At 37.8% G+C, this 21,393-nt stretch overlaps 2 protein-coding genes across 5 annotated transcripts in view; one reads left to right on the top strand and one right to left on the bottom strand.

Annotated features, from left to right (window-relative positions):
• Positions 1 to 12,601, bottom strand: part of CWC27 (CWC27 spliceosome associated cyclophilin) — a 243,507-nt gene extending 230,906 nt beyond the window's left edge. Inside the window, exons 1-3 of one of the 2 annotated variants that reach the window (XM_061189294.1) lie at positions 12,534 to 12,601; positions 11,546 to 11,613; positions 2,092 to 2,188 (exon numbers count right to left, since the gene is read on the bottom strand). In XM_061189294.1, coding sequence (XP_061045277.1) covers positions 2,092 to 2,188; positions 11,546 to 11,587 — 139 coding nt within the window. In that variant the 5' untranslated portion in view covers positions 11,588 to 11,613; positions 12,534 to 12,601. Of the gene's footprint in view, positions 1 to 2,091; positions 2,189 to 11,545; positions 11,614 to 11,706; positions 11,790 to 12,533 lie in introns of those variants that run through there. The other variant, XM_061189295.1, reaches the window with a different exon arrangement.
• Positions 12,030 to 21,393, top strand: part of SREK1IP1 (SREK1 interacting protein 1) — a 48,998-nt gene continuing 39,634 nt past the window's right edge. For all 3 annotated transcript variants that reach the window (XM_061189298.1, XM_061189297.1, XM_061189296.1), the window contains exon 1: positions 12,030 to 12,225. In XM_061189298.1, coding sequence (XP_061045281.1) covers positions 12,213 to 12,225 — 13 coding nt within the window. In that variant the 5' untranslated portion in view covers positions 12,030 to 12,212. The remainder of the gene's footprint in view (positions 12,226 to 21,393) is intronic.

Here is a 21,393-nt window from a genome sequence, read left to right as displayed (position 1 = left end):
AAATATTGATATGACCATTACAAGATCTAGAAATATCATCACTCATTTAAATCATATAATCAGAGAATTAAGATGAGGTTCTCTGAATTAAATTTTTAAAACCTTGACTTTATTCATTTAGGAGCTTTATTTAAATTAGTTTTCTCAGGCTTCTTGTTAGCCTTTGCAATAATAATTCTATTTCTCACTTATTCAATTAAAAGAATTGCTCTAGTTATTTTTTCTTATTATTTTCCTATTCTTTTTTCTTTCTTATTGTATTCTCATAAATAGGGAAATAATTTTTTAATGTTGTAATTAAGTTTCATCATCACCTAACTTAAGAACCTTATTTCTTCTTTCATTGTTATATTATATCCAGATGTTTTCTGTTTCTTCCATTCACCTGGTCATGGATTATAATTTACCATTTATTCTTTCTAATGTTTTTGTACTTTCACTCTTCTGTAAAATTTGAGCTTTTGATTCTTCAAAACTTCTTTCCAGAAACAAGTCTGACTTTTCAGTGTCTACTGTGTTTCTCGGCTCTGTTGACAGTTATTTGAGGCTTCTCTGACTGAACTACCTGTCTGATTCAATTTCCTTCCTGCCTGCCATAGCAATTATTAATAATGGTCTTTACAGATGTCTTCTTTTCTCTTCTTCTTTTTTGTCAGCTCGGTTTTTTTTTTGTTTTGGAGAGGCGGTTGTTTTTGTTTTGGTCTGGGTGGTTTTATTCCTTAAATCTTCCCCTGGTAATTTTCTGTTTGTTTAGTTATCTATTTGGAGAACTCTCACTGTACCCTACTACTGGTTATTTTGTATTCTCTTTCACATCTTGCTTTTGACTCAAAGTGCTGTTTTCTGATACCTTGAACTTCATTACTCAAATCTAAGAGTTACTAGTGACATTGATAATACCATCACTGAAAGCTGGCTGGAAGGCTTTGTGGAGGAAGTAGAATTTTGAATAGACATTAAAAAGTGGCGGAATTCCCTGGCGGTCCAGTGGTTAGGACTCAGTGCTTTCACTGCTGGGGCCCCGGGTTCAGTCCCTGCTGGGGGAACTAAGATCCTACAAGCCAGACCGCGTAGCCAAAAAAAAAAAAAGTGATTTGAATAGAAAAAGAAGGGAAGAGAAAGTATTCCAAAAAGGCGACGGAGGATATGAGAAGATTCAGGATATGAAGGAGGTATGAGTGGAAATGGGAAAGAACTGCTCAGGAAATAAAGATAATAGTCAACTGAAACCATGTGGTTATACGCAATGAAAAATAAAGTTGGAAAGCTAGGAAGCTAAGCTGCCTGAGGATTCAAATACCAGATGAATAAATGTGAGGGTAAAGAGATCAAAGATGAGAAAACGCAAGACCAGGTAAAAGGCAATTACAATCACGTCGGTGACAGTCAAGGCAGTCTGGGGAAGAAACTGGTAAATTTGGTTTTTATCAGTTTAGTTGCAGCTGACAGTAGAAGATTTGAGTAGAAAAGTCCACTAGGCAATTAGATATGTAAATTAGAGCTCAAAAGAGAAGAAATGGCTGGAATTCTATATTTGACAGTCACTTGGTTGGAAGTAACAATTGAAGAGTAAAGACAATAGAGAACTAAAGGCAATCTTAGGGAATACCCATATTTAGAGGATGAAAGAAAGAAGTGAAAACAGCCAAGGAGACCAAAAAAGATCAAAGTATTATTTGCTGAGATAAATATCTCTGTTAAAGACATAAAGATTAAAAAAAAAAAAGATATAGAGATTTATTGGGGGGGAAGGATTTTTATCTCCTCTCTCCATTTCCTGACACACAGCTCAAGATGGTATCATTTATATCAACTCCCAGCATCCATTACCACTATTTAACACCAGTCTTCAATGTTATGGAAAAATACACTGCAGTTTATTTTATTTTATTTTTATTTATTTTTATTTATTTATTTTTGGCCACACCGTGCGGCATGTGAGATCTTAGTTCCCTGACCAGGGATTGAACCCATGACCCCTGCAGTGGAGGCACGGAGTCTTAACCACTGGACCACGAGGGAAGTCCCTGCAGTTTATTTTTAAATTAACAAAATTTCTCCTACAGAATAAAATTCAAGAATTATGATTACCTTCCAAACAAAGCTGAATGAAATTTCTGCAAGCTTTAGGAGCTTCTTTTGACCACAACTCTATGTCAATATCTCCAGCTGTAGTTTTCAATAAAACCTGTAGAAAGCATACAAAATCACTATGTTAATTATCATTTTGCTTAATGATGAGTTGATTGGCTGCTCAACTTAAAGTATTCACTACTGAATTTTCAATTTTAAAATAAAAATTAGAAACTTTGCTTGGTTTTGGTTATACTCAAAAAATTTCAAATATTCAGTACAAGTCACTGTACATTTATACCTTTCAAATACCATTTTCAGAAATAATTTCGGCTTTAAGAAAAAATAGCATATATGTTTTTGAATCACAGGAAAAAAACCTCATTCATTTAAAAATCAGTAATATAAACTTGTTTTAATTTAAAAAGTGTTCTACAGCATTTCTTCCAATAAAATTGGTATAGCAAATTAAGAAATTAAAGAACAATCCCATGAAATTACAGCACTGTAGGACAATTTTACAATTACCTTTTAACATATAAACACTCTACTTTTTCATTCAAAATCACGCCATTCCTAATTTACAAAGGAACATTCTTAATCTAATTCTGGGTTGTATATTACTAAAATGGTGTGTCTTAAAATTACCGTCTACGGTAAATGGAATCCTTTGATAGCCTTCTTTCCATAGCTCATGAAGGCAGTTACTCCTTGGTGCAACCAGCCATCTTGCAACAACCAAAATCCCTACTGAGCCCACAGGAGGAGACAGCTTATAACAGTCTTATTAATAACCACAAATAACCAAAAAGAACGGAAAGCTCTAAATTTGAACACTGCGGCACAGCTGGAATCCAATTTCTCTAGTATCACTCCCCCCACACACCCACCCCACAGTGTGCCAAAGTAGATCAGTGTCAATCTGTGATCAATGGTCAATGATATATGACCATCACCATCACTTTTGCTATAATTGCCTTTCAGTTTCTGTTTCAGAAGCTCAAATTAATTGCCATAATTTATGTAACATTGATGAATTTATTGTATATTTTTGGGTTTTTACTGGCTACATAGTTCTCTTACAATTATGCTCCATGGGGGTGGAAGAGGTGAAAATATCTATACTGTGGTAGCTTTTAAAATGGTTCTTAACCCTTAAAGAAATATAAAAGAACTAAAAATGCAAATGTGCATGATTTTCTCAATCCATTACACTTTCTCTACAAAAAGAAGGGAACATTTGTTGAGTGCCTTCCAGGTGTTAGCTTCTGTGCCACTTTACATATCCTATCTCATTTAATCCTCACCTACAAGATAGGGATCATTACTCTTATTATACTTATGAAGAAACAGAGACTCAGATAAAGTAAATTTATCCAGGGTCTCATAGTGAACAATTTAAGCCAAAGGCTGTCTGCTGCAAAGCCCATGCCTTTTCTATCTCACTGTACTGCCTCCAAAAAGTTCACCATAAATTCCATACTATACTGGAAAAATAGTCCATCAAGCTCTAGGGCCCTGCCACGTGTCGCAAAATAAATCCCCAAGTTACCTGGTCACAACTGATTTGAGTAGAGAAAAGTGCCTAAGTCAAAAGCATTCATATATTGGTTGGACATGAGCAAGGCCTTCTAACTTGGCTTGGCATGAAACAATGCCCAAAAGAGATTCTCCATATTGAATGGTGACACACCAATCCAAGTGGATTCTCATTCTCCTGGAAAATATACATGTGGGATGCAAAATGAGAGGCTGAGTAACTCCCTCTACCTCAGATTGTATTATCTAAAACAACACTGTGTAACACGTTTTGATTTTCCACGAGGCCAGATATACATCCCAATCCTAGAAGTACAGTATACATAACAAATGTCCTTCCTACCTCATTATCCCCTTGTATACTTGAAATAAAGTTCTACTGTTAAAGAGAACCTAGGCATGTTTCCATATTTCCTATCCCCTGGCAACCACTAATCTACTCTCTGTCTCTATGGATTTGCCTATTGAACATTTCATATTCAGGCATACTGCTGAGATATTGCAGGTTTGGTTCCAGACCATTACAGTGAAATGAATATTGCAATAAAGTGAGTCACATAAAGTTTTTGGTTTCTCAGTGCATATAGAAGTTATATTTACTCTATATTGTAGTCTATTAAGTATGCAACGGCATTATGTCTAAAAAAACAATGTGCAAACCTTAATTTTAAAATACTTTATTACTAAAAACTGCCAATCCTCATGTGAGCCTTTAGCAAGTCATAATCTTTTCCCTGGTGGAGGTTTTAAAATATTGCAAGAATTCCCAAAATGTGACACAGAGACACAAAGTGAACAAATGCTATTGGAAAAATGATGCCAAGAGACTTGCTCTTGTATGTATAAGTGAATCACTCTGCTGTATACCTGAAACTAACACAACGTTGTAAATCAACAATACTTCAATTAAAAAAAACAACTGAACAACCAATGGATCATTGAAGAAATCAAAGGAGAAATAAAAAAATACCTAGGGACAGAAATAGCACACACCAAACCTTATGGGATGCAACAAAAGTGGAAGCAACCTAAATATCCATCGACAGAGGAATGGATAAAGAAGATTTGGTACATATATACAATGGAATATTACTCAGCCATAAAAAGGAACGAAATAGTGCCATTTGCAGAGACATGGGTGGACCTAGAGATTGTCATACAGAGTGAAGAAAGTCAGAAAGAGAAAAACAAGTATTGTATAATATTGCTTACATGTGGAATCTAGAAAAATGGTAGAGATGAATGTATTTGCAAAGCAGAAATACAATCACAGATGTAAAGAACAAACTTATGGTCACCAAGGCGGGGAGGAGTGGGTGGGATGAATTGGGAGACTGGGATTGACATATATATGCTACTATGTATAAAATAGATAACTAATGAGAACCTACTGTACAGCACAGGGAACTCTACTCAATGCTCTGTGGTGACCTAAATGGGACGGAAATCTAAAAAAGAGTGGATATATGTATATGTATAACTGATTCAGTTTGCTGCACAGCAGAAACTAAAACAACATTGTAAAGCAACTATACTCCAATAAAAATTAATTAAGAAAAAAAAGAAATACCACACACCAAACCTTATGGGATGCAACAAAAGTGTTTCTAAGAGAGAAGGTCATAGCAATACAGGCCAATCTCAAGAAACAAGAAAATCTAAAACAATCTAACTTTACACCTAAATGAACTAGAAAAAGAAGAACAAATGAAGCCCAAAGTTAGTAGAAGGAAGGAAATAATAAAGATCAAAGTGTAATAAATGAAATAGAGACTAAAAAACAATAGAAAAGATCAATAAAACTAAGAGCTAGTTCTTTGAAAAGATAAACAAAACTGACAAACCTTTAGCCACACTCACGAAGAAAAAAAAAAGAGAGGACTCCAATAAATAAAATCAGAAATGCAAGAGAAGTTACAACTGATACCACTCAAACACAAAGGAGCAAAGAGACACTCTGAACAATTATATGCCAACAAATTGGACCACCTAGAAAAAACAGATAAATTCCTAGAAACATACAATCTCCCAAGACTGAATCATGACAAAATAGAAAATCTGAAGAGACCAATTACTAGTAAGGAGATTGAATCAGTAATCAAAAACTCCCAACAAACAAAAGTACAGGACTAGATGGCTTCAGTGATGAATTCTACCAAACATTCAAGAAAGATTTAATACCTATCCGTCTCAAACTCATTTTACAAAGCCAGCATTACCCTGATAACAAAACCAAAGACACCACAAAAAAAGAAAATTACAGGCCAATATCCCTGACAAATATATATGCAAAAATTCTCAACAAAATATTAGCAAATCAAATGCAACAATACATTAAAAGGATCACACAGGATGATCAAGTGGGATTTATCCCAGGGATGCAACAGTGGCTCAATATCCACATATCAACCCATGTATTACACCACATTAACAAAATGAAAGATAAAAATCATATGATCATCTCAATAGATGAAGAAAAAGCTTTGGAAAAAATTCAACATCCATTTATGATAAAAAGTCTCAACAAAGTGGGTATAGAAGGAATGTACTTCAATGTGATTAATGTGATATATGACAAACCCACAGCTAGTATCATACTCAATGGTGAAAAGCTAAAAGCTTTTCCTCTAAGATCAGGGACGAGACAAGGGTGCCCACTCTACCCACTTTTATTCAACACAGTACCAGTAGTCCTAGCCACAGCCATTAGGCAGGACAAAGAAATAAAAGGCATCAAAATTGGAAAGGAAGAAGTAAACTGTCACTATTTGCAGTTGACATGATACTATATAGAAAACCCTAAAGACTCCAGCAAAAAACTGTTAGAACTAATAAATGAATTCAGTAAAATTGCAGGACACAAAATTAATATACAAAAATCTACTGCATTTCTATACAGTAATAATAAACTATCAGAACTAGAAATCAAGAAAAGAATCCCATTTACAACTGCATCAAAAAAAAAAAACCCCAAAAACAAAAAACCTAGGAATAAATTTAACCAAGGAGGCAAACGATCTTTAAAATATAAGACACAGATGAAAATATAAGACATAGATGAAAAAACTGAAAAAGACACAAAATAAGTGGAAAGATATTTTGTGCTCATGGATTGAAAGAATATTGTTAAAATGTCCATACTACCCAAAACAATCGATAGATTCAGTGCAATCCCTATCAAAATTCCAATGGCATTTTTCACAGAACCAGAACAAATAATCCTAAACTTTGTATGGAACCACAAAAGACCCCAAATGGTCAAAGCAATCTTGAGAAAGAATAACAAAGCCAGAGGTACCATGCTCCCTGATTTCAAACTACATTACAAAGCTATAGTAATCAAAACAGTATGGTATTGGTATAAAAACAGACACATAGATCAATGGAACAGAATAGAAAGCTCAGAAACAAACCCACACATACACAGTTAATTAATTTACAACTAAGGAGGCAAAAATACACAATGGGGATAGGACAGTCTCTTCAATAAACTATGCTGGGAAAGCTGGACAGATGCAAGTAAAAGAGTGAAACTGGACCACTATCTTACACCATATATAAAAATAAACTCAAAATGGATTCAAGACTTGAATATAAAACCTGAAACCATAAGTATTCTAGAAGAAAAGATAGGCAGTAAGCTCCTTGACATTGGTCTTAGCAATTTTTTTTTTTTTTTTTGTATCTGATCCAAAGGCAAGGGCAACAAAAGGAAAAATAAACAAATGGGACTACATCAAACTAAAAAGCTTCTGCACAGCAAAGGAAACCATCAACGAAATGAAAATACAACCTACTGAATGGGAGAAGATATTTGTAAATTATATATCTGATAAAGGGTTAATATCCAAACTATAAAAAGAACTTATACAACTAAGTAACATAAAAACAATCTGATTAAAAAACGGGTATAAGGCTCTGAATAGACATTTTCCCAAAGACATACAGACGGGCAATAGGTACATGAAAAGATGCTCAACACCACTAATCATCAGATAAATGCAAATCAAAACCACAATGAGGTATCACCTCACACCCAATAGAATGGCTATTATTAAAAAGATAAGAAATAACAAGTGTTGGCAAAGATGTGGAAAAAAGGGAACCCCTGTGTACTGTTGGTGGGAATATAAATTGGTGCAGCTACTATGGAAAACAGTGTGGAGGTTCCTCAGAAAATTAAAAATGAACTACTGTACTAACCAGCAATTCCACTTCTGGGTATTTATCCGAAGAAAATAAAAACACTAACTAGAAAAGATATATGTGCCCCTCTGTTCACTGCAGCATTATTCACAATAGCCAACATATGGAAACAACTTAAGTGTCCATCGATGGATGAATATAAAGAAGATACACACTAGAATACCACTCAGCCATAAAAAAGAAAGGAATATTGCCATGTGCCACAACATGGATGGAGCTTGAGAGTATTGTGCTAAATAAGTCAGACAGAGAAAGACAAATACCGCATGATTTCACTTACACATGGACTCTAAAACACAAAACAAACAAACAAAACAAAACAAAACCTAGACTCTTAGATACAGAGAATAGACTGGTGGTTGCCAGAGGCTAGGAGTGGAGGTAGGTGGGAGGTGAGTGGGTAGAATGGGTGAAGGGGATCAAGAGGTACAAACTTCCAGTTAAAAAATAAATAAGTCGGGCTTCCCTGGTGGTGCAGTGGTTGAGAGTCTGCCTGCCAATGCAGGGGACACGGGTTCGAGCCCTGGTCTGGGAAGATCCCACATGCCACGGAGCAACTGGGCCCGTGAGCCACAACTGCTGAGCCTGCGCGTCTGGAGCCTGTGCTCCGCAACAAGAGAGGCCGCGACAGTGAGAGGCCCGCGCACCGCGATGAAGAGTGGCCCCCCCCTCGCCGCAACTGGAGAAAGCCCTTGCACAGAAACGAAGACCCAACACAGCCAAAAATAAATAAATAAATAAATAAAATATTAAAAAAAAAAAAAAGAAAGCCGAGAGGGTTGCACTAAGTAGAAGAATTACTAATCTAAAAAAATAAATAAATAAATAAGGCATGAAATGTACAGCATGGAGAATACAGTCAATAACGTAGTATTAACTTTATACGCTGACAAGTGGTAACTAGACTTATTGTGGTGACCATTTTGCAATGTATTCAAATGTCAAATCATTATATTGTAACACGAAACTAATGTAATAGTGTATGTCACATATATTTCAATAAAAAAAAACAGGGATAATAATATCCTCATAGGTTTGTTGTGAGGACAAAATGAGTTATTATACACAGACTGCTTAGAACAGTACCTGACAAATAGTAAATGTTCAAAATATGATAGCTATTATTGTTGTAAATATTATTCTTATAAAATTTTTTGACCACAGGAAACTTATTCCCAGTAAAAAGAACGCATATATGGTTGGGTCACCTTGTTTACCAGGTTTTCTTAATCTTTTAAGAAGATTAACTACTGAATTAAAAAAGAAGGCACATGGCTCCTCCTTTGGCCATGCATTCCCATTAGCCATAACTACTATGTCAAGCATCAGTGGCTCTTTTTCTTAAAGCTTACAAGTAATACAATACTTTGATAATAAAATGTCTCTTAAGAATAAATATATGAGTTAATATAAAATTTAGATTAAATCATCGTAATATGTGGAAATTTCATTTTCAGTAGATAAGAAAATTTCTGTCAAGGGTTACATTTCTGTGCCTCATCCTCAAAGGCCAGAGTTATAACATAACACAGCATATTTACAGACTACTGCCAGGGGTTAACCACTGGTATAATGTGTCAATTACTTCCCAAGTTGATACTATACTCTTTGAAGAGAGAAATTTTGTCCCACATATTTGGAATATCTCTGAATCCTTTCAGTACCTAATGTAGCATTAGACAGTACAGCCACTAAACAAACATTTCATTAAGGAAACTTTTTATTACATCTGCTTTAAATTCCTTCCAGGCCAAAATTCTTGCCATGCTCTCTATGGTACAAAATTTTGAAGCCTCAATGTCTTCAATCAGTCTTATTATGCTGGAAAAAGTCCCAAACTGGTTTTGAAGGAAAACTTGGGCTATGTCTCATATTCTCCCTCAGCCCAATTCTGTTCAGAAGGACAATATTCACCGCAGTTTGCATACACTTATTTGCATGATTATTTCACCACAGTATATTTCACTCAACTTACTGATAATAGGGACAATGCTGGTTTTTCTTTCCATTGTGTCCCTAAAACCTAGCATAGAGCCTGGCCTATGCTAGGTGCTCAGTAAATATTTGTTGAATGAAAGATTTCTGTTCAGGCATATATCTTTGTTAAAGCTTCTCATCTTTATGACCATGTTGAATCTTCCTCCAGAGTAAAACAACTAAGTCTGCCCTTGACAGTAGAAGTATAACCTCAAACTCACTGATGCTTAATACTTCTCAGAAGTTAAGAGAAATACAGTATTAATTCATCCACCCATCCATTCAGTACATATTTGAACTGCTGCTACCATGTGTCAAGCACCATTCTAGATGTCTGTCTCTGCCCTCATAATGCTCATTCCATGGGCGAGAGTAGTGGAGGAGGATACAACAATAAAAAATAAGTACTGAAAAAGTAAAAAAGTACTGGAGGAAAAACTAAAGAGGTTAAGGAGGCCAGGGAATGCTGGAATGCAGGATATGAATGAGGTTTGCTATATTATAGAGAGTTGATAGGAAAGCCCTCTCTGCTAAAATGCCATTTGAGCAGGCTAGAGTATACTACAAAAAGGAACAACAAGTGTGAACTCCCTGCCTAGCAGGATGGGCAATGTATTCCATCTCTACCAGTGTTTATCAACTGGGGGTGATATCACTCTCAAGAAACATTTGGAAGTAAGAAGAGATAGATATTCTGGGTTTTCACAATGATGTAGGGTAGGAGTGAGGAGGGGGAAAAGTGCAAACAGCAGAACTGAAAGAACTGCTCTGCCCAAAATACCCACTAAAATGTTTGCCGGGGGTATCATTTACAGCATTTTTGCTTTTGTTTTCAAATTGCTCTCACTGTGTTACAAAATGTAAATAAACAAGATTGCAACACAATTGTATCTGATACAAATTCAGTTTATCCTAATTCACCTCTATGCTTTCATTCTCATTTTATTTTCTCCATTATGCTGGTTCATCATATTTTGTGTGTGATATAGACTAGGTCCCAGTTCAAGAATTCAAGGGATACTTATATCCATTATTGACTCTGCCTCATACTGCATATAAACGCTTTAAATAGGAATTGACATACCTTGACCATCAAAATCAATCAGGAAATTATTCTCTCATTCTAATGTGGGAACATTTTCCATTCCCCACTTTCGCTGACAAAGACCAGCTCAAACGACACTTCGTCCATGAAGCCTTTCCCTACTTTCCCAGTTGCTAACTTCTCAGTACTACCAAAGCAATATGCTCCTCTCTCCATTAGAACGCCTACCAAACATATAGGGTTTTTCTTTACCTGCCTGCCTCTCAAACTAAACCATTAGCTCTTCTAAGGCAACAACTAGGTTTTATCCATCCATCTTTATATCCCCAGCACCTGGTGCCTAGTAGGCATTCAATAAAGGAGTGTAGAACAAATGGAGAAAGAGCGATCTCCAAATTAATCAAAAAAAAAAAAAAAAGTCAATTTAAAAAATATACTTGGCTTTTTACCTACGACCCTAGAAAACGCCTGCAGAGTTAGGTTGAAGCCAAGTAGGGCCAGGAGGTTGGTAGATGGAGGAATCTCCACTTGAAGACTTTTCCAATTATGTGCTGAGAAGTGCCAGTATATGGCTTTCGATGCAATCCTGTTCAGAGGCAGGGGTAAGGACAAGACTTCTAATCTCTTCCAACCCTACGACCCCAGAATTCCTTTAATCAGTGAGATATCGCTTTGGGGAGCCCAGGTACCCTAGATGACGCTCACCTTCCCGTTCGTGGGAGGCTCCTGGATGTAAATGTTGCTCATGCTGGTCAGCGCTCAGGACTCTGCTCCTAAGAGGGGATGAGAGCGAACGGTCGATAACTAAAGCTGTCCACCTATCGGTACACGCTTCCTTAAATCGGGAGGTCGTGGAAAGCTCCAACCTGTCAAAATCCCGCAAGGCAGCGACACCAAACCCTCTCTTTCCCTAAAGCTAGCGCCTCACGGATGCTGCCATGTTGCTCCCGGACCCGAGCACCGCTAATCCTGAGAAGGGGGGATTCCAGTGGCCTCCAGGGAATCGAGAAAAAGATTATTAAGCCCCTATAGATTAATTTAATTTGTATTACAATTTTTAAAACAACAATTCGTAAGTCTTGGTGTTGCTTACTTCACTCCACGCGTGTGCAAATCCATTAACCCCCTGGAATCTGGCAGTAATGGTTCGGACCGAGTGATGTCTACAATACAATTCCCCCAGAAACTACAGCAGCAGCTACTTGGTTCCGCTTTCGCCGGAGACTTTTAGGGCCTTCCCCGACTGTCACCTGTGTGCCGCGGCGCGGGTGGGAGGAAGAGGCAGTCCTAGCTGTGTGTTGTCCTCGCGGCCAGCGGGAAGCGAGCGCCCTCTCGAAAGCCCAGGGATCCCGCGACCCCTCTTACCAGCGCCATGGCAGTTCCAGGTAAAGACCCAGGGTCTGGGCGAGGGAGGGAGCGGGTAGGGTAGGGTGGAGTGCGCTGGGGTAAGGAGTAGAGCTCAAAGGCTAAGGCGTTAAAATTAACAGGTTCGCTTGGTTTACGGGAAAAAGTTTACAGTCCAAACATAAACTCTGAAGGAAAGAGAGAAGGAAAGAAACTATCTCCCCCACTCCAGTCAAGCTCCCAGGGCACCGGATGGACCACAGGGAAAGTATATATAGGGTGGGGGAGGGGTGTTGCAGACAGACTAGTAACTGTAGGCCTAGGAGGCTGTTGGCCGAGGAAAACTGACCTTTAGTTTTGAAAATAAAATTGAAAATAAAATTTGAGGTGGCAACACCTGCGAACCCGAGTAACCAGAGGCATTGTTTGTACTGGAAGGGCCGAAATGGGCGTCTGGGGTTCTACTTCTCTCTCTTCCTTGTTGTATGTAGTTGCTGTGTGGCCTTGGACCGGTCGCTTTGCCCTTCTGGGCCGCAGTTTCTGAATCTGTAAAAGAAGGAGATTTGTTGATTTCTGCGTATGGTTCCTTCCAGCACTGGTTGCAGGAGATATTTTGAGAAATATACACCACTCCCCCCGACCCCCCACTCACACAACTTGGAGATTCATAATGCCTATAGTATTAAGAAGATGCTGAGAATTGCTATGGTTCAGAAGCAACTTTGTTTCTCAGTATTATTTGACTACGTTTGTTCTGTGGCAGCCTTTACTGAACTGTATTTTACAGATAGCTGTTATGGGAAGGTAGTGCTGTTCTACCAACTGCAGTTTTAGGAGGAGCACGGTGGGGCGGGGCATTGTAGGAGAGGAAAGATACACTCATTCATACACATAACTTTTTTTTTTTTAAAGAGGAGATTTTTTTAAAAAATTAATTTATTTATTTATTTGGCTGTGTTGGGTCTTCGTTTCTGTGCGAGGGCTTTCTCTAGTTGCGGCAAGTGGGGGCCATTCTTCATCGGGGTGCGCGGGCCTCTCACTATCGCGGCCTCTCTTGTTGTGGAGCACAGGCTCCAGACGCGCAGGCTCAGTAGTTGTGGCTCCATACACATAACTTTTTATTAAAGGCGTACTGCATCCTAGCCTCTGTGCTAGGCACTGGGAATACAGTTGCCCTTCACACAGAACTTAAAATTTAGCAGTGAAAAGGAAGTACCAGGAAGTCTGACAAGTGTAAGGCAGGGAAAATACAAACTCTTGAGGAGCACATAGTAAGGGCACCTAACAGAAGACTGGAGGGGCCAGAAGGACTTTCCAGAGGATGTGGCATTTAGGATGAGACCTGAAGAATTGTGGGAGGGGGAGTTGTAGCCAGAGGGACTGGATATGTAAAGGAAGAAGAAATGTGTGAGAAGACGAAATGAAAGATGTGCACTATGGATGGAACTCAGAATACAAATAGAAGAGAAGTGAGAAATTAACTAGAGAGATAACAGTAGCTGATATTTACTAAGCATTTACTATGTGTCAGATGTGTCAGACACTGTGTCAAGCGTTGTATTTTATCTCATTTAACATTCGCATCCACACTGTGAGTTCGGTGTTACTATTTCCATTCTACAGATGAGGATACTGAGGGACAGAGAAATCAAGTAACTTGACTGAGATAGCTAGGAAGTGACGGGTCACTCTGGCTCCTCTAGACCCCATGTGCTTATCCATTTTGCGGTGTTTTAGTATAATTTACAAGGCAATTTCCGGTTCTTACAGGATGTTTTAAGCCATGACAAGGAGTTTGGATGTTTTCCTAAGGACCATAGTAAGATATTTAAGGGTTTTTAAACGTATTCACATTATGGAGAGAGCATTCTGGCTGCACAGTAGATTGAAGGAGAGCTAGTTTGGAGACAGTCACCAGTTAGGAGTAACTCTGGTAAGCTGTGATGATGCCTCAGGGATGGTCTCATTAGAAAAGGAGAGAAGCAGATAGATTGGAGATATATTTCTGGTGGTAGAATCACTGGGAATCAGTGATATATTCAGTGTAGGTGAGTAAGATTGGAAATGAGGTATACCTGGGTTTCACTGTTAGGCAGTTGGGTGGGGCTATTTACTAATATAGGCAACACCTGAGAAGGAACAGTATTTAGGGGGGATGATGATGATTTCAGTTGGGGCTTGTGTTGACGTGTACTCAAGGAATGGAAATATCTAATAGTAAGAGATAGGAATGGAAATATCTAATAGACACTAAGAGAGAAAATTTGTAGTTTAGGAAGGAAGCTAGAATCAAAGAACAATTTGGTGTCATCCACACATGTAATAGGCCATGGGAATGGAAGCCTTTGCTCAGGTGGAGTGCATAGAGTGTGAAGGGAAGGTCTGTGGCTGGAGCCCGGAGAATATCAACATGTAAGGGGCCAGCAGAGAAAGTCCTGTCTGCACAGTAGATTGCCTGGGCATCCTGATAGGCCAAGTCAGCCCTGATGACTTTGGCCACACACAGCTGCATCCAGAGTTGACTTGCTGTCTCTGTTGGTTTCATTATTTGAGCAAGCATTTTGAGCATCTACATGGTATAGGTATGTCACGATCTGTGTCCTCATAAAACTTAAGTCTAGTAATGAAAATGTCATGTGCTGCTTAAGAAAGAGGACAAAAGTGATTTTTTAAGTCCTTATTGAAATTCCCTTAAACTTAGACTAGTGTTACAGATATGTTAACCTTCTTTCAATTCAAAATAATGCTTCGAAGTGTAATAATCTTAAATTGTGCCATTAAGCTAGATGGTAAGACATAGATAAACTATTTAAACCCAGAAAAAATTGAAATAATAGGCATGACAGCACTGTAAAAGTACAATGCAAGTGCCATTAGAAAATACGGAAAATGTTAAGGCAATTTCTTGGATGATTGATCCAGACAGTGTATTACAGGAAAATAGGGCTCCATCAGAAATCTTTGGAGATAATCATCAAGAAGGACAAGAATGCTCTTTTATTTTTAGGTATAATGCTCATATGGATCCAGCATGGCATTTTTCGGGTGGTCCTGCTAGTGATTATTACAAGGTATGACTATAAAGTACTGAGGTTCCTTTCAACAAATGATAATCAGCCTCATCTATTTTATGGTCACCTACTTTAGCTGTTTTTCCATAGCAGTGTGTGTAACCATTGTGTAGGTAACACAGTGAAATGTATACTCTGTTACTTAGAGAAATCATAGACTTGTAGTTGTTATTAAAGAAATGACATTTAAACACACTGAAACTCAGTGAAGTTTACTTTCTTTTAAAACTGTTTTTACCATTCACAGTTGTTGAAATTAGTTCTGACATTCATGTTAATAATTAACCATTCCCAGTGAAGAGTTACCTGGCACAAGTGGCAATGTATGTTATTGATGTGGTTGGCAGGAAAACTTTCTCTGTCTCTCTCTCTCTCCCCCTCCCTCCTTCAGTGAAATCTATATAGCCAAGATAGTGAATTTCCTATAGCCAAATTAACATTACATTCGGCTATCAAAGTGTGTCAGATTCTTAACAGGTTACTATTGCAACTTAGTAATAGAAGGATTCTAAATTATGCTACATCCAAATTCTTTTCACTCCTAAACTATACTATACACAATTTCTTTTTTCTCTAGTCTATGCAGCACGTTTCTCCTGAAATACTTTTCCTAAATCATATACCTGATCCTGTCATTCCTGGGAGACAGGAACTTAATTCTTGACCCATATCTGTGAATTTTCTATTGCTTTTCAAGCACCTTAACCTTTCAGAGGCTCAGTTTCCTTGTCTCTATGGTGAAGGAGCTGATGACTAAGCTTTCTTTCACTTCTAAACTGTTATAATGCCAAAGCTCCCCATCTCTGCAAGAATGTAGTACACACTGCCTAAGCACAGCCGAATCACTCTTGCTGCCCTTTCCTCCCACCACTGCTCTCATGCATTCTGCAGTCTTCTGACCTGGCCAACTATTCTCAGAACCTCTGTGCTTTTCTACCTACATGGTTTTGTTATCACTGTCCCAGCTCTATTGTCCATGTCTACCTGCGGGAAGCTTTCCTGATCTCTCAATGGAAAGTTATGCCAGACAGTTCTTCCTGCTTACTAATGGAGCTATATGTCTTTAAACTGGCACAGTCTAGCATGCCTTATAGCTGTGGATGCATTAGCCTAGATAACCTAGTATATTGTAAGTTTCCTCTAGTATAGGAACTTTATTCATGTTCTCTCACATCTATTTCAGAGTTATGCCCATTATAGGTAAATAATATTTAGAGGGATGATCACTAGAATTGCTGCTGAGCAGAATCTGTTACTAAAGTAAACAGACTAAACTAGACAGCAGTCTTGACTCTGTTTCATTAGATAGTGAATTAAACTTCTCCATGTCTTTTCTTATCTTAAACTGGTAATATCTATAGCCTTTTTTCTTCACAGGTTATTTGTATTTTGTGAGGCAAGCAAGTGGAAGCATTTAATACATTTACTTAAATGTTAGCTCTTTCATGCCAGTAGTTTAAAATAAGCAATTCTTTGATTTACTTTTATCTCTTCTTTTGAGGGTCAAATGATTATGAAGGCATTTTTAACTGAAGGTGGGGACATCTGCTCTTTTAAAATATTTACATGAGGGAACTCATTTAACCTATTTTTTTAATATGCAGAGAATTTTTTATTTCTGCTGTTCTTTCTGTTTTGCCTTCAGTACAATCTTTGGGGATCCCAAAGAAAGGATTATATCTATAAATTCTTAATATAAAGCAGTGGAAAAGTTTAAATACATGGCATTTTACTCTGCATTCAACTTCAGCAGAGTACATATGCTATATACATATTATATAGCACCTCTATGGTATAAAATCTGGCCACGACTTGAATTTTAAAAGCAGAAGAAATTGAAGTTATCTTTAAGGGTCACCAAATTATAACTAAAATTATTATTGAGTAACCAAATGTAAAATTTGAAGTTTTACAAAGCAGAAAAGGAATCTAATTTGAATCTAATCAAATTAAAAATGAAAAGAATGGACAGAGGTGATTACAATTGCTAATTACTTACTACAAAGAAAACTTACTTAAGCTGTTTACTTTTAAATTTAAATGATTACAGAAAATATTTTAATTATAAAGAAAGCTTTTACAGGTTTCCCTAAAATCTAAAATATACAGCACGAGAGAAATATAATATTAAGTTCCAAGCATCACTGTTAAAGTTCCCAGTGACAAAATTGTTGACTTTGGAAACAGGTGATGTGAAATTTCAAGAGAATAAATTGAGGTCAGTATGATGGCTTGCCATACCTTTGGGGGCCACTGAACAGCCTGAGGCTACTGTCAGGAACACTCCATCCCTTTGTCTCACGTTTTCTCATTCCTTTTATTTTGTCCCTGCTTTTTCATCTTTTCTAATGTTTCTCTTTTCGCTTCCTTCTTTGCCCTACTATTACTTTTTTTCCATTTTATACTAACTACTAAAGTATAATTCATATATGTGAAAATAAAATGAACAATCACAAATGTACAGCTTGAAGAATCATATATATAATAAAGATTTTGAATATTTCCATCATCCCAGAAAGTTCCCTGTGCTTCCGTCATTTCCCCCTTCCCAGCAGTCATTATTTTCATTTCTTTTGTCCTTTTTTTTTTTTTTAATGAAAAGTATTGTCCCCACCCCAGATCTACAGAGTCAGAGACTCTGAGGGTGAAGCCCAATAATCTTGGTGGTTTTTTTTTTTTTTTAATAGCTACTCCATTAATTAATTAATTTATTTATTTTTAGCTGTGTTGTGTCTTCGTTTCGTGAGAGGGCTTTCTCTAGTTGCGGCAAGCGGGGGCCACTCTTCATCGCGGTGCGCGGGCCTCTCACTGTCGCGGCCCCTCCCGTTGCGGGGCACAGGCTCCAGATGCGCAGGCTCAGCAGTTGTGGCTCACGGGCCACAGTTGCTCCGCGGCATGTGGGATCTTCCCAGACCAGGGCTCGAACCCGTGTCCCCTGCATTAGCAGGCAGATTCTCAACCACTGCGCCACCAGGGAAGCCCTCTTTTGTCCTTTTATTCCTTTTCTTTTAGTGCCTATCGTGCCTCAGGTGGACCAGTGACACTGCAGACACTAGTTTCATAGCTGGCAATTGGGAGCAATAGAAGTTACTGATTCCCAACTGCTGAAGTATTTTCTTAAATTTATAACCTCAAAGCAACAAAGATTTGTTGAGGACCTCCTAGCAACTCTACACCATGGTAGGCATTAAGTTGTATACAAAATGTAGCATGGTCCCAAATCTAGAGAAACTGACATTCTCTAGTCCTTTAAGTTACTGGGAGAGGAGGGACCCCTGCCACTCAAGTTCAACAGAATTCTAGATCGGAGTAAGGCTTTGTTAACATACAACAAATACAATCAATAAAGACCTCTACAATTTGTTCCTAAAACTGTCAGTTAAAATTTTGTTGAAAATCTGCAATGTAGCTTCTCTGAAGAATTTACAAGTGCAATCATTGCCTTTTGTCAAAGAATGCTTGCATGACAGCACCTTTTCTTAGTGTTGGGGCTAAGGGAGGTTTCTGGGTTTGGTTTTTGAGAAGGCAATTCATTCACGTTTCAAATTTTAGAGATATACAAAAGGTCTATAGTGACATGTCTCTCACCCTTTCTCCCCCTGGACCCAGGACTCCTTTCTTCAGGTAACCAATGTATATTGAGATTCTTCTCTTTACATATCTCTATCTATTAATATAATCTATATATAATCTATATTATATGTAAGTGTGTAGGAATATATATATTATATATATAATCTATATTATATATAATGTGTAGGGATATATATATAATTTCCTTTCTTTTATACAAATGGCAACGTTCTGTAAACACTGTTCTACAGTTTGCTTTTTTTCTCTTTATATCTTAGAGATCATTGCATATCATTAAGTAAAGAACATCCTTATTCTTTTATACCAAAATTGATGACTAAATTATTTCTACTTTTTTACTATTACAAACAATGCTGTAGTGAATAACTTTGCACATAAGCCTGTATGCATTTGTGCAAGTAAATTGAGAGGATTAATTCCCAGATGTGGAAGTGCTGTATCAAAGGACTGTGTACGCTGGTAGTTCTGATAGATTTTGTCAGCTTACTTTCCATGGAGATGGTACTCACTTTTACTCCTACGAGCGATACATGTGTTTATGTCCCCGCACACCCTCTTCAACCTTTTCAGTTTTTGCTGTTCTGATAAGTGAAAATGGAATCCCAGTTTAGATTTTAATGTACATTTCATTTATTATGAATAAGACTGAGCATCTTTATGTTTCAGAGTTGTTTCTATTTCCTTTTCTGTGAACTTTCTGTTCAATTCCTTTGCCCATTTTTTTCCTATTGGTTATTGATCTTTTTCTTAATTCTTTGGTGGGTTTTATAGAGTAGGGATAATTGCCCTTTGTTGGTGCTATGAGTTGCAAATGTTTTTTCCCAAGTTTTCATGTGTGTTTTGAGTTTGCTTTTGGTGGTCTTTGCCATTCAGATTTTGTTATGTAGCCAATTTTTTTTTTTTTATGAGCATATGTGTTCTTTATTAGGATGCTCACAAGAATGAGACACATTAGCACTGTCCTTCTGATGTGATAGAGAATACATACATCTGACCCACATCATGGCAGGAAATAGGCAGGGGTAAGGACTCTCAGAGCTGGTACCAAGTGTCCACTAAAGAAATCTCCATTCACCAAAGCAAGGATGTTTCCTTGAATTCCATCATCTCTGCTGTAGCTTCCGGTTCTCCATGACTGGCCCAGAATCCTCCATTCCAGAAGGTCACCTGTCCCATGTCTCACTCACCGAGGCGCCTCTGGAATTTTGCAGCACATCTCTTTGGTATGTTGCTGCCCTGCCACCCTCAGAAGCATAGGTGGGGGCTGGGGGGAAATATATTACTGACATGTAGCCAAATTTATAAGTTTTTATTTGATGGCTTTTGAATTATAGGTCATGATTATTTAATGGCTTTTGGATTGTAGGAACATTTCGAGGGAGGCAGGGTCTATTATTCTAGCAAACTTTGAAGAGGAGTGGAACAAAGAACAGCATGGGAACCTAAGATGGGGAAATGGATAACTTATCAGAGTCAGGGCCTCCCTTATAGTCTTGCTATTCAGTTTGACATGGATCTCAAGTACCATTGTATCAGCAGAGTTCTTGTTCCAGACAACAGAAACTGACTAGTTAACTTAAGCAGAAAAGGAAAGATACCAGGAAACTCACAGACTCTAAGAAAAGGCTGGATAATAGAGGCTCAGAAAACAAACAAGAGCAAGGGAACCCGTAGCCAAGGTCCTGCACAGGCCTAGACCTGGTTAGGGCTGCTGCTGCCAGTGGCATTACTACCACTAGAAACTGGATCCTGACAGCAGAATGAACTAACTGTCCCCATTTCGTTGTGTCACTTGTCTCAGATTTACTGTGTCTGTTGCATCGGATTCAAAGTTCCAGGTAAAAGTATTTAGTTGGCCAGACAGTTGTGAAAATGATAGACAAATGAAGCTTGAAATCTTAATTTAGCCAAAGGCTGGTGAGGATATAACTGATATGAAATTATTTAGAGTTCTTGTTATACTTCTCTTGCATGTAAAAATTACAACCTTGTTAAAGAAGATGAACTGCTCTGAAAAAGTTTCATATTTTGTTCATTCTAAAAATAGGAGATACTTGAATGATAATTTTTATCGATGTCTTTAGTCAAAGATGAGTTAATTTCTAATACATGCTGAGATGAGATCATTTTGAATCTGTCCACTGCAACATTTTGAGTTTGTTGTAGGAGAGGTAATGGTGCATTTAGTACAGTTTTGTTCAGTATTATTCAGTGTCTGTGGTTTCTGTGGGAACAGACTTAACATTGACCCGGATTCTCTGAGCATCTTTTTCAACGTGCAGTTATTTCATAACGAAAGAGCCTGATTTTATTATTAATCCAGTTTTATACCACAGTTCTGCTACAATGCAGCTTATGTGTTTCTATACTCTGCAACAAAACCCACAAGGTTTATGGAAAAACAAATGAGGTTGGAGGCTTCCCTGGTGGCGCAGTGGTTGAGAATCTGCCTGCTAATGCAGGCGACACGGGTTCGAGCCCTGGTCTGGGAAGATCCCACATGCTGTGGAGCAACTAGGCCCGTGAGCCACAACTACTGAGCCT

Source organism: Eubalaena glacialis, chromosome 4 (assembly GCF_028564815.1).
Source record: "Eubalaena glacialis isolate mEubGla1 chromosome 4, mEubGla1.1.hap2.+ XY, whole genome shotgun sequence".
Taxonomy (NCBI): Eukaryota; Metazoa; Chordata; class Mammalia; order Artiodactyla; family Balaenidae; genus Eubalaena; species Eubalaena glacialis.
This window is presented reverse-complemented; position numbering and strand designations above follow the sequence as displayed.